This window comes from Coptis chinensis, chromosome 2, assembly GCF_015680905.1.
Source record: "Coptis chinensis isolate HL-2020 chromosome 2, ASM1568090v1, whole genome shotgun sequence".
Taxonomy (NCBI): Eukaryota; Viridiplantae; Streptophyta; class Magnoliopsida; order Ranunculales; family Ranunculaceae; genus Coptis; species Coptis chinensis.
Window position 1 is genome coordinate 36,814,373 of NC_141457.1, and position 13,154 is coordinate 36,827,526.

Here is a 13,154-nt window from a genome sequence, read left to right on the forward strand (position 1 = left end):
TCTGTTTTACACAGACGTTACTTAAAGGTTCGCCATTTGTCATTGATTTTATTAGCTTCACCTTTTGGTTGACTCTTGCTATACCTTTGTTAAGTTCCTTGGTTGTGGCATCAGCATTGACCAAAAGCACAGAACAATGTCATTTGGGCTTAATAAGATAAAGTCACTTAAACTTGAGTTTTCATACCTGGTAGAAGTATTAAGATTAAATGTTTGAACATAGCAATGCTATCATTAGGTTTTGGGTACTAATCCAATGGCCATCTTGGTGAAGTATTGAAATGCGATCAGATTATTAGCGTATCTAGCAATGAGATAAGATTATGTATGAGATCAGATTATTAGTGTCTATAATGGACTACTACATGGATTGAAAAACTTCATGCATTTTTCTTTTATCAAATAATCAAAAGAAGAAAAAGGAGATGGAAGGAGTACCTTGACCATTGATGGGTAGAAGCTAGCTACTGAGGGTGTAAGATCTGACCTCGTAGGCGGTGGCGGCCCCGACAGGGATAAAACTTCTTTGCCGATTCCGCTTTCTTTTGTTAAAAGATCACTTTTAGGACAACCTAAAATTATGTGGATGGAATCGATTTTTGCACAGGTGAAGTGGAGGCTACACTTCCTGTGGTAGGTATGCTACTACAATTCAGCCCTACTGGCCTTTTGACAGGTAAGTGACTATAGCCGGTACTTGCAAGTGACTATAGCCGTGTTACTTGCACTGGTGTCTCCAACTCTTCGCTCAAATTCAAGCCAGTACGGGTTCTTTCATAATTGAGTAATAATCTTATGGTTTTTACCTTCCATCGGATTTGGTCCTATTGCAGGTACGGGATTATCGAAAGGCTTTATCTGACTCAGAGATATTTGTTCTTGATTATCTTTCGTGAAATCCAAGGTTTGTGGTTTTGTGACTTTTGTCAATATATGTTCTTGAGGTATTTGAACAAACATCTTCAAGAAACTGATATATTTTTTTTTTTTGCCCCTTTCTTTGTTGTTGTTGTATTAGGATAGTTTAAAAAGATGAATACTTCGAAAGAAAACAATTCAGGCCTAATGGGACCCAAGAATCTGCAAGGTAATATTTTTGATCTTCTACTTGATGATGTGGGTGTGTTTTGGATTGAGCTGTAAAACTAAAACTAAACCCACAGTTCTGATTTGATTTTTTTTTTGTTTGGTTTGTGGTTGATTAATAAAGGTGGTGCAAGAGTGGGATTAAACCGGAGACTTTTTGAAGGTATTCTTCAGGCTGGATCAACCATTGTCAAGAACCTCCGAACTTATAAGCAGCCGGTCTTTGTGTACATTCCTATGATGGGAGAGCTGCGTGGAGGTGCATGGGTTGTTGTGGACGACAAGATCAATCCGCACCACATTGAGATGTATCTTTGAAAAGGATTGCGGGCGGAAATGTTCTTGAACCGGAAGGAATGATCGAGATTAAATTCGGAAGAAGGAGCTACTAGAGTGCATGGGCAAGGGCTTGATCAACATTTAATCAATTTGAAAGTAAGACTTCAGGATGCTATGCAAGAGCGGAATACGATCCCGCGGAGAAGCAGCTCTTGCCCGATATACAGATTGATTGCTACGATTTGCCGAGTTACATGATACTTCTCTCGGGATGGCCGCTAAAGGAGTAATCGAGAAGTTGTTATTTGGAAAGATTCACGATCTTTCTTCTACAAAAGATTAAACCGGAGACTTTCGTAAGAGTCATTGGTCAAGATTGTTAGAAATGCAGTTGGTGATGAATTGTCTTATAGATCGTGAAGGACTTGATCAAGAAATGGTTCCTTGCATCAAAATCCACGAAGTTGAAGATGATGCGTGGTTAAATGATGCAGATTTTTTTTCACCGGAGGGATGATCCCACAATTATGAGAATACTTGCAGGAGCCGAGGGTCCAAAAGGTATTGCTTCAGCTTGTCAAGTATTGGTGAATCCACTTTGGATTTACAAGCTCTACCTCAAAGTCGGTGCCCTTCTAAGCAAGGTAAAGAATAGCTAGCTTAGGTTTTGTGTTGTAGATCAAGATCTTTTTCTCATCTCTATGAACCATTACAATTATCTTCGGATTCTAATGCGGGTAGAGCCATCAAGCCGGGACCAATTGATCGAGGAGCTCGGAAAGTACTCGGCTGATAAGTTCCTATATCCTTTTAGCCAATGGTTTGTTTGGCTATTGACATAATAAGATATTCTGTAGAGTAAGCCCATTTTTCACAGAATTAGAAATCAGCCCATATGGTCAGGATCAAAATTATTTCCATGGGAACTTTAGCAATCCTAGAGGTACAATTGTTAATTCTAGATCGACCTTCTTACAATGAAATGTGGAAAAACAGAATTACAGAGCACAAGAGAGGTATCAGTATCAAGAACGATACCACTTACAGACAGGAAAGTCGTCTTTGACAATCAAAGATGGTCCAACATACCAGCACTCTGTCACTTTGTTGCAGTGGTTCTTTAGTATTTTCATTGGGTTTTAGGCATGCCAATTCTTTGCTTGTCAAAATGATCCCCGTAGGATCAACATAAGCACTATTAGAACTTCGAAGTGCTTTTGATTTTTTGTAAGAGGCCTTCCCTTGCATACCGGTTTACGGTGTCCCGGTTTTCAAGCAAGTAATGGTTCTCTAGGACCTGAAAATGCATGCTTGGCAAAGCAGGGTCAGAAAAGAATTCGTCGTCCGCTGAACTTTTTAATATCCAACTTTTTGATTGAATTCATATGCCGTTCTCAACAGTTCTAACATAAAGAAGTGTAAAGATTCTTCGTCAACAACCTTTCTCTTTGGTAGTTCCGAGAACTGTTTTTCCCCTTCCTAATAGCATTATGGACTTATTGTGATGTGTTATTATAGATTTCTGGTTTATTGTAATTATTATGGGTTTTGCAAATGCAAATGGCTTAGAAGTGATTTTTATGTAAAAGTAAAACACTTGGAATATTTACAAAGGGCCACACGATCTCAATAGGTTCTATGTTAGGGAAAGTACTACTTTAAAGTTTAAAGACCCGTTGTTTTGTGCCAGGATTATTCGAGGTGCACCATCACCGCCCGGACACACAGTGGTGGGCGAATAAAAAATAAGAGACTGTTGTTTCCAAAATTTACATTCGTTCCCGAAATTGGTATCCTTTTTAACACGAAGTTCATTTTTTTTTGCTCGGTAACATGAGGCAATTGAACAACACGAGTGGTCGTAGGGCTTGAAAGATTGATGTGTACCGCGGTGTGTCATAAAATTCCAAGGTAGAATTGAAAGGTTAACCCGATAGTTTGATTACTTTGATACAAGACTCAATTGATCCACAAACCGTCAAAGCGTGTCAAGTTTGATACCCTTTTAGTTTTTTTTTTTTTAAAGTTCGATATGCAATCAAACCTCCACATAAGCGTAAGTTTAATGGTCAAGACAAAATCTATACAACCTTTCCAGCCAAATTTTAACCATTAACCCTTGAAAATTGATTACCTTGCTCCAAATTAACCTTGGTATTTGACAACTTAAGGTCGCTGATTCAATCTTATTAATGTCCTCAATTCAAGTTATTTTGAACCTATATGGTTTCGAGTCTCATTTAAATTCGTCCTTTAACATGTTTTTATAGGACAAAATTTGAGAATATCTATTTCTATAGCTGATTCAATTTGACGCCAGAAGGCGTGCACATATGCTAGTATATATAAGTCTAGAGGTTTGGTCTTTCGACTGCTGCCCCTCGCGTCAAGGATCACGATGGGTTTGAGACGCGAGGGGTAGTGGTTGAAAGACCAAACCTCTAGGCTTACCCCGGATCTTGGTCAAGTCTATAGACATCATATCACTTAGCCAGCGTACGTAGTATAATGGTCTATGCTGGAATAGTAGTTGTACTATGAAGATTGACCTTAGGCACCTGGTCTGCTCCTGGGCCAGTAACACTACAAGACCGGGACTTTAGTTGATTGTTTAGGAACTTTCTGGCTCGACGTAGCCATGATCCTTGTTACCTTATTTGATATACACTACTCATTTGTAATGTAAATATGTATATATATCATGTGTGGAGTAATGGTTATTTGTTTTAGTTCTTAAGTATGGTGTCGGTTTATTTGCATTACTTTAACACTGTTATCCTAGAATTCCACATACCATTACTATTATATTCAATGCTACGTACCTTGGTAATTATCGTGTAGATTCATTTATTTGTTCAACATTCCTTTGATATATTTTTTTAGTTGTGGTGCCAGTCTAGGGGCAGTGTGAGCCACCTACTGAGCATTGTTGTTTTGCTCACCCTACTATATCAAAAAAAAAAATAATAAAAAAAATCCAGATCCATCATTAGCAAAGAAGTAGATATTGAAGGATTCAAGTTGGCACTTTCACAGGTTGACTCACTGATGAAGAGTCCTACTCAGGTAATTAATTGTGTTTCATTACTTGTTTATACTATATTGTTCGATTGTCAAATTTTGGTCTAATGAGACTGCATCTTCTGGACTTGTTAGGCTACTGCACAACAAGGTGCATATTTGGCTAAGTGCTTAAGCCATATGGAGAAATGCAAACTTAATCTAGAAGGTCCTCTTCGTTTGGAGAATCTGGGAGCCTTCAATTTTGTCCCTTCCAGTAAGCATGCTCTTAGAATGTACTCCTTAATTTCTATCACTTCATTTACAATGACCATTACATAGATAAATGGGGCTACACTTACGGTCTAGTATTATATCCCTTCTTGATAATCCTTACCTTATATGTCCCTCATTGCTCATCACTTGATCTGTGGGCCACCGACCACCTTTTAAATGGATCAAACATATACTTCTTCCCAAGAATCATCAAAGCATGAGGTTTTCAATACGCCAGCAAGAAGTTTCAACTCTAGATTTTGAATTTTAGACAGGTTATGCTCAAGCCCAATAATTTGAAATAATAAGTGATGGTTAGGAACACATCCCAAGTGATGTTCTTTCATAACTTAGGAACACATTCTAAGTTTTACGCTTGCTTGTCGATTTAGTGATATTATATGATTGGATAATTTTTGTGTGGTTTGTAAGGGCTTTTTAGACTTTGGCACTAAAATATGATTAGACCAATATTAGAAAATAATACCAAATTTTAAAAAAATTAGAAAATAGTACTATTTTTTTTCTTGACCGTCAGTTGGCAGTTGACCGAGTTAACTAAGAAGAATCGTGTTGGTTTTTTCCATATGGCTACATTACCCCTCAGCGTGGCTGTTTTAGGTAATTAGGTTTGGGTACCACCTTTTAAGTTGTCACAATAACCACGTGTTACATTCTTATTGGTCTATGCAATCTAATTTAATCTTGGCCGTTCATCTTTTACTTCTCTGATCCCGATGAAATTGGTGAAAATGTGAAATAAGGAGGGAAACTTCCAGTCTCCCACATATCTTGATCCCATTTATCAGTCTAACACTCACTCTTTCATCATTATCGCAAATTTCGTCTGTCAATTTTGAGGTTGCATGGTTGTCATGGTCTCCAAATGGATTCAAGAAGAACACAAAGAACAACAAGTAGTAGTTTAAGAGATTCACCTGGTTTGTTTCTTCTCGTCAGATCTATATTCTCAATTTATCAATATTTCTTCTTATCACTAATTTCAATTTGTTTCATTTACAGAAGAAAATGGGGTATGGAATTATAAGCTACAAATGCTAGATTGTCACATGAATGTGGGTTACTCCTCTGGGCACATTAGCACCAGGTTCTCCATCGTCTTCAACAACTTTGATTCGGAAGAAAATGAAGATGTTGGGGGAACAACAAGCATAGACCACCAAAAATTGTTTCTATCTAGTAACAATAATAATAATACAAGTCGCCGTCATCGACCCAAGATGAGATTGAAATTGAGGTTGCTGAAGTTTTATATGGATTAATGAGGCAATCACAAGGTCCTTCAAGGCAAGAAATTTCACAGCAAAGGTTAGATTCAAAAGATAGTAGTATCGGTAATGATGTGAAATTGTCAAGAGTTTCTTCTCCGATTTTAGCATCTCCGTCTCAGATTTTGAAATTGGCTCAAAATTCCAGCTCATCTATTGTAGGTCATTATTCTCTAATAACTTTGATTTTATTGAGTTATTGGTGGGTTTGTTATCTTGAGTGGCAGTACCAAAGGGAAAAAGACCGAGACCGCAACATAAATTCAATGAGGAAAATTCAACGAAGTTTGCGAATAAAAATGGTTCGATTGAGAGTGGACACCAAAAATTGAGACTTCATCACCAAAACAAGTGAAATTTTCAGGATCTGTTGAATTTGATTTTGGTCAAGCTGTTGAGCCAAAATCTGAATTAATTGACGAATCAGAAGTTCGAGATGGTCATCGGATTGAATCTTTGATTTGGACACATGTATTTGTGACTTAAGTTGGTTCCAACGGTTATATGCACACACATGTGAAAATGCACTTTGAGGGTATTATGGACAATGTGAAAATCCAAACAGATTGAAACAGTTTGACTATAGTCAACATGTGGTACTATTTCCTAAATTATTTGAAATGTGGTAGTATTTCCTAATATCAGTCTAAAAAGTGGTACCAAAGTCTAAAAAACCCTATTTGTAATACTGAATTAGATTACTCCCATTGTTTATCATGTAGCTATACATTTACTGACTTGGTATTCTATAACATATATTTAGTACCATGTTTTCTCTTATTTTTTTTTCATGTATCAATATCGACCTAGATTGCTACTATTTTCTATCTATTTGTTTTAGAATCGAACACTGACTTAGATTATCTTAGTCATTAGATTATACAATCCGAGTTTTTTTTTTTTTTTTTTTTAGGTTAAGTTAGGGTTTGGTAGGCCCTCACCTGTTGTATTACTTAAGAAATTCTTATATAAACTCTCCCTTGAACATCCTCTTCAACAATATTAAAGGCCTGGCTAATAGAAGCTAAAAAGTCCGCTGCCTAGTTAGTTTCTCTGACTGTATGACGAAAAGAGATGAACTCGAAAAGAGGACACAAATGTTAGATAGCCAAAACTATGTCCAAGCAGTACCAAGGAGGCTTTTCTTGCTTGTTAGTCACGTTAACTGCTCTGTTAATCACGTTAACTGCTCTTAAAGAGCCTGAGTTAACTTCTACTTTCAAAAGCCCCTCATATAGACATCTTTTTAATCCGACTTCAATTGCCAAAAGTTCTTGGAAAAGAACCGATAGCATTCCTCCACTTCCTGTGTAAGCTGCAACAACCTAACCAAATCTATCTTTGATCGTTCCACCATGCCCAATTCCACGACTGCTCAAGCTACCATCTGCATTAAGTTTAACTCGATTCTCTAAGGGAGGATCCCAAGAGCATCTGTTAGACCTTTGAGCTTGAACTGCATGTTAAGTAAGTCTCTTGACATAGGCGTGTCTTTTAGGGTAGGCTTCAGAACTACTAGATAGTTTTTGAGGCCCCTTACCAGTTTGTTAAAGAGGACCGAAGCAGTCTTGGAAGAACCTTGAAACCTACGACCATTTCTCTCTTTCCGAAGCAGCACATATGTAGACTTTATAGACTTCCCCAAGTTCATATCCTTTACAAAGCTTGAAGATCGATTAGCAGATCTCGAATCAATCACGATGCCAAGAAGCTGTTTGATTTTGGAAATGACCTGCTAGGAGTAAGGACACTCGAAGAACATATGCTTAGAGTGTTCTCTACTGTTATTGCAGAGACAACAAACTAAATAAGTTAACACTTTCTTCTGCACCAGACGATCTTGGGTAGGTATGCTGTTGGAGAAAAGTTGCCAACATGTGAAGGAATGCTTTGGCAATACCCATTTCCCCCACACAAAACTAGACTATCGCACTTCATTCCTTTCTGGACTAAGAGCAGTATATACACTACAAGAGGTGTAGATTCCACTCTGGTAGGGAGTCCACACAATTTTGTCCTGAGGGAGATGCCTTTGGACGCAAGTGGAAAGTATTTCTTTCTTCAGAGCTGAGTTTGGCATTTGTAGCACTAGGTTGTTCCATTGCCCATTATCTAACAAGCAGCCGACCTTGGCATTTAGACGGAGTTGCCATGCTGACACAGCTTCAGCATTAAACAAGAGAGGTGAAGAACCACACCAAATATCATGACAAAGAAGGGTGTTGTCACCATCAGCAAATGTATACTTGATAAGCTTCATAGCATCCTTTCTAGCGTTTAGAATATTTCGCCAAGTCCAAGAGCAATCCTTTGGGGTATTCATAGTCCAAAAGAATTATTGTTTTATGTGTTTCTGCCAAGTCCAATATACCCATACAATGTCTTCCTTGACAACTACCTTGTAGACCAAACCACAGTAGGCTCCTTGATTCCATCTATGCAGACTTGAGAACCCAAGACCTCCTTCCTTTTTTTGTTTACTCATAGTGCACCAACTCGCATGATGAAAAGCTTTCTGCGAACCATTAGAAGACCATAAGAACCAAGCACAGATTTTCTCCACTTGTTCTAGAACCGTTTTAGGCAGAACGAACATTCTCGCCCAGAAAACGTGGAAAGATAAGAGTACTGACTTGATCAACATAACTTTACCGGTGTGAGAGAGTTGTCGGGCTTTCCAATTAGTGACCTTTTGAGTAACTCTTTCAATTAATGGTTGACATTCTCTTATACCTAACCTCCCTGAGATCAGAGGGAGTCCCAAGTACCCAACCGGCGGTTTTACCAAATCGACTCCTAAAAGAGAAGCCAGAGATAAAACATCTTAATGATTTAGAACCCCAGTAAGAATGGTAGTTTTGTGAGTGTTGTTAATACTAAGGCCTGTGGCCCTCCTAAATTCTGCTAGACATTCTTTAACTGCTAGGATAGAGTTACTATCCCCTTTACAAAAGAAAAGAACATCGTCAACGAAGGCCAAATGTGAGAGTCTCACTCTTCTACACCTTGGATGAAATTGGATTCTCTTCTCATTGATGCTCCTTAGAAGAATACAACTGAGAATTTCCATGACCAAAACAAATAAATATGGAGACATAGGATCTCTTTGTCTCAAGCCTCGGGCACCAGGAAAGAAACCTTCTACAGAGCCGTTGATTATAACTGAATAGGAAGGAGAGGATACACACATCTGAATCCAATTACATATAGCAGGGGGAAACTTAAAAGTATTCAGCATGATTTGAACAGTATCCCAGCTAACTATATCATAAGCTTTCCTTATATCCACTTTAATAGAACACCTCGGAGTAGCATGTTTTCGCTCATATCCTCACAAAAGCTCATGAGACAGTAAGATGTTGTCCTGAATGGACCTGCCAGGGATGAAAGCTGATTAATTAGAGTAAACCAAATCATTAATCACCAATTTCAATCTATTAGTGATAACTTTAGACATGCACTTGTATATGGTGTTGCATAAGGCAATAGGTCTAAAATCTTTTACCCTAGAAGGATTATTAAGTTTTGGCACAAGGCAGAGAAAGGTTGCATTAACCCCTCTAGGGAGTTTACAACATTTAAAGGCATTTTTATAGCAAAAATAAAGTCTTGACCAACAATAGTCCAACATTTCTTAAAGAAAATCGAAGTGTATCCATCTGGGCCAGGAGCTTTATTATCCTCCATATCAAAGAGAGCTAGTTTGATTTCTTCATCCGTCACTTCAGAGTCCAAAGAAATAACATTGCTAACAGTGGCTTTGACAAATAAGTTTTGAAAGAAAGCAGAACAAGAGATCCCCCCCCCCCCCTTTGTACCAAGAATCCCTTTGAAGAACTCAACAATCATATTGGAAACCTCTTGCCCTTTGACTGTGTCACCTTGTGCATTTTAAAGAGTCCAAATACCACTTCTAGCTCTCTTTACCTTTAATAGATTAAAGAAAAAAGGCAGTGCATTTGTCGTCTTCCATCATCTATTCAATATCCTCCTTAGTCTGAATTTCAGAGGCTTCTGCTCTAGCAAGCATTTGGTACTTGTTAAGAGTAGCTTTTTCATTTTATCCCAGATATGGATTGAAAGGGTTGTCCTGCAACTGCTCTGGATGTCATATAGCTCCTCTCTAGCTTTTATAACTCTGCCATGAAGATCAGAGAAATTCTTCATGGCCCAAGGCTTTAATCTTTCCTTTAAAAGCTTTAGTTTCTGCATGAGAATATACATGGGATTGGAGAAAATCTCAGTCTTCCACACCTCTTCAAGAATAATATGAAACGCCGATTGCTTCACCCAGTAGTTTTTGAATCTAAAAGATGACGTATTTCTGCTTTGTGCATTCTACTCAATAAGAATAGGGGAGTGGTCAGAGATTCCATGCGGCAGGAATTCCACTTTAGAGGAAGGAAATCGTGCCATCCGTGAACTATTAACCAAGCACCTGTCAATCTTGGTCATAATCCTTCCTGGCCCATCCACCTTATTGCTCCAGGTAAAGAAGAACCCATTAAAAGCTAATTCAGCAAGACCACATGCTACCAGACAATCAGTAAAATCACTAGCTTCTCTCGGGTGCATTGGTTCCCCACCCATTCTCTCCTCTGCCTTGGTAATATTATTAAAGTGACCAATAACATTCCAAGGTAGATTAATAGAGCTCTGAACAGTTCTAATGTCTTGCCATAGCTTCAATATTTCAACTTTAGCATTTCTAGCATAGACCACTGTAAAAAAGAACACTTCATTGTAAGGTATATAGGTTACCTTACAATGAATATATTGGTCGGATTCCATAATCTTGACAAATTGCAGTATACTTGGGTCCCAACATATCCAAATTCTGTATGAAGGATCTCTGCTGTAGTTATTCATATGTTCCCACTGAGGACAACACATATTCCGAATGAGTTCACACTTGTCCTGCCTTACTTTAGTTTCAAGCAAGCAAAACGCACTCAACTTCTTTTGTATTCTCATTTTATTTATTTCTTTGACTTTTTGAACTTCATTAGTGCCCCGCACATTCCACACACACATTGGTGTAGACATTAATGACGTTTATTTTTTGCCCCCTTGGGCCTACCCCTTCTTTTACTACTGCTTGGTTGCTCAGATGAACTTCCATGCTGCACTCTCTGTTGTGATGTTATCCTTTGATTGGGGATAACACTTTGTCTCATCTTGCCTTGCCCACTCCTTGTACCTGCCCTTGTTACAACACCAGATGTAGGAGGGGATATCAAAGAATTCGCATTCAAAGTTTGAGGAGTCTTGCCTTGCCCATTCCTTGTACCTACCCTTGTTACAACACCAGACAAAGGAGGGGATAGCAAAGAATTCACATTCAAAGTAACCTCATCTTGAAAGTGCTCAGTTTCCTCCTCATAAATCTCACTTGGGTCAAGAACACTTTCTAACTCCTCTTCAAGAGCAGAAAATATGTTATGATCCAAAACATAGAGCATTTCATCCCCAATAGTGGGAGAATCATCAGCACCCAACATAGCATTAGTAATAGAGTTGGCCAATGCCAAGTCCAACATCACCAGCTCTTGTACTGCGGCCTACTAGTCAGGGTCAAACTGCAGCATTGCATTACTAAACTGGGTAGTAGGTTCCCTAGATTGGTCTGCAAGTCCTAGACTATTTTCCTCAGTTTGCACTGGTATAATAACTTCCACAGTATGCACAACATCTCCATGTTTTGCTTCTGCGCTTAGAGTATCTCGAGAATTTTCTACTTCCCTAGCTTTCCTTCTTACCCTCTTTCTTTGACTCTTGGAAAGCGAAGGTTCTTACCTTTTCCTTACCTTTGTCACTGGTTGTATTTTGGCCAGTCACTTTTCTGCATTCATTAATCGTATGACCAATTATTTTGCAGTGGTTAATGAATTTTGGCATCTTCCCCAATCGAATTTCTTGCCAAAGCTCATAACCAGTCTCAACCACTTCTACCGAAATTTTGTCAGGAATCGGTTCAGAGAGATCAATGTCCACCAACACACTCGCACAGAAACAATTATCTCTTTCAACAAAGTTTTTGTCCGCCCGAATGGGTCCTCCCTGATAGGGTTATATACTAAAAGCATTACTTTTGTATTAACTCTAATTCTTTATATTTTGAATGAGAATCATATGGGAAAATGTTATGCATATTATATATGTTATTAGTTATATGCATGTGTCTAATATTTTATGTTGTAGATGATATGGTGTGAACACACAGAAGATCATATCATCAGTACCTTATAAAGTATAAGTAATCGTTCACAACCTAGATAGATTTGGACAAACCATTAGTACGGTTGTAGTATAATATGGTATTAGTCTATCTTGACTATAGGATTACACTAGTACACTTTGTGTGTATTGAATAGGACCAAGTGAGGTTGTTTCTCTTTATAATGACTATATAAGAGAACAAACACCTTTGATATTATGGATGCTTATTCTCCTAATCCGGATATAATAACAGGCACTTACATGCATTGTACATTGCTTTAAATCATCAATGAGTGAGATTCATTTGTGAATCAACAAACTCGATGGATTGGGTAATGACATTGTATGTAAGGTGTACTGTTGATTATAGAAGGAATCCATGTCCCGCAAGAAGTCGGGTTGATGATGTCCCCTTGAGGAGCTCAAAAAGATTGTCATGTAAACCCTACAGGTGGATTTATTCCAACATGACAATGAGGTTGTGTGGTACTACTCAAGGACATAAGAAGTTGATTAATGTAGTTGTCAGTAGCTTGACTTAATTAACGGACATTCGATATCTTAAACACTGGGAGATCAACGAGCATATAATATGGATCCCATAAACACTGACACATAATTTAGGATTAGGGCGGTAGTGCAATAATGGCCTTTAGTGGAATAAGCCATTTGTTGACGGACTTGAGCCGTGTGTTCTGGGCAAACATGGGAAGCCCAAGCCCGTCAGGAGGCCCAACCCTAATTTCTCCTCATGGTCCCTGTTGTAGCCTATAAATAGAATACTCTTTCTCTCTGGCCGAAATTAACCTATTCACTATTCATTGTTCTGAAAAAGAGGCAAGGAAAGATAGATCCAAAATTGGATCTAGCTTTGTGAGAAAGAAGGGGATTGGTAGATCGTTGCCCACACAACATCCAATCTGTTCTAAAGGAATACAACAGAAGATCAAGGGGTTGATTTCGGATTTGATAAAGCTTTGATTCTCAAAGATTACATCTAAGCCG

The 13,154-nt window shown here is 38.3% G+C and overlaps 1 protein-coding gene and 1 long non-coding RNA gene across 3 annotated transcripts; both read left to right on the forward strand.

Annotated features, from left to right (window-relative positions):
* The first annotated feature begins 790 nt into the window (after nt 1-790).
* LOC147515924 (uncharacterized) lies at nt 791-1,392 on the forward strand. The gene is made up of 3 exons (XR_015213549.1): nt 791-904; nt 1,019-1,087; nt 1,211-1,392. It is a non-coding gene; the product is annotated as an uncharacterized LOC147515924 (long non-coding RNA).
* Nucleotides 1,393-4,326: 2,934 nt separating this feature from the next.
* On the forward strand, nt 4,327-6,698 carry LOC147515925 (uncharacterized). Of its 2 annotated transcripts, XM_086594525.1 has the most exons (3): nt 4,327-4,431; nt 4,522-4,642; nt 5,665-6,698. In XM_086594525.1, exons 1-3 carry the CDS (start codon nt 4,414-4,416, stop codon nt 5,922-5,924), a joined length of 399 nt encoding a protein of 132 aa, XP_086450651.1. In that variant the 5' UTR covers nt 4,327-4,413; the 3' UTR covers nt 5,925-6,698. The 2 variants fall into 2 exon arrangements, 1 of the variants encoding a protein (XP_086450651.1); XR_015213550.1 differs by lacking the exons at nt 4,327-4,431; nt 4,522-4,642 and adding an exon at nt 5,384-5,582.
* Nucleotides 6,699-13,154: the final 6,456 nt, after the last annotated feature.

What these genes read in the sequence shown, in the direction of transcription:
- LOC147515925 (XM_086594525.1), top strand. An exon ending in CTTCAATTTTGTCCCTTCCA is followed by an intron (nt 4,643 to 5,664) that starts GTAAGCATGCTC and finishes TTTCATTTACAG; the next exon opens with AAGAAAATGGGGTATGGAAT.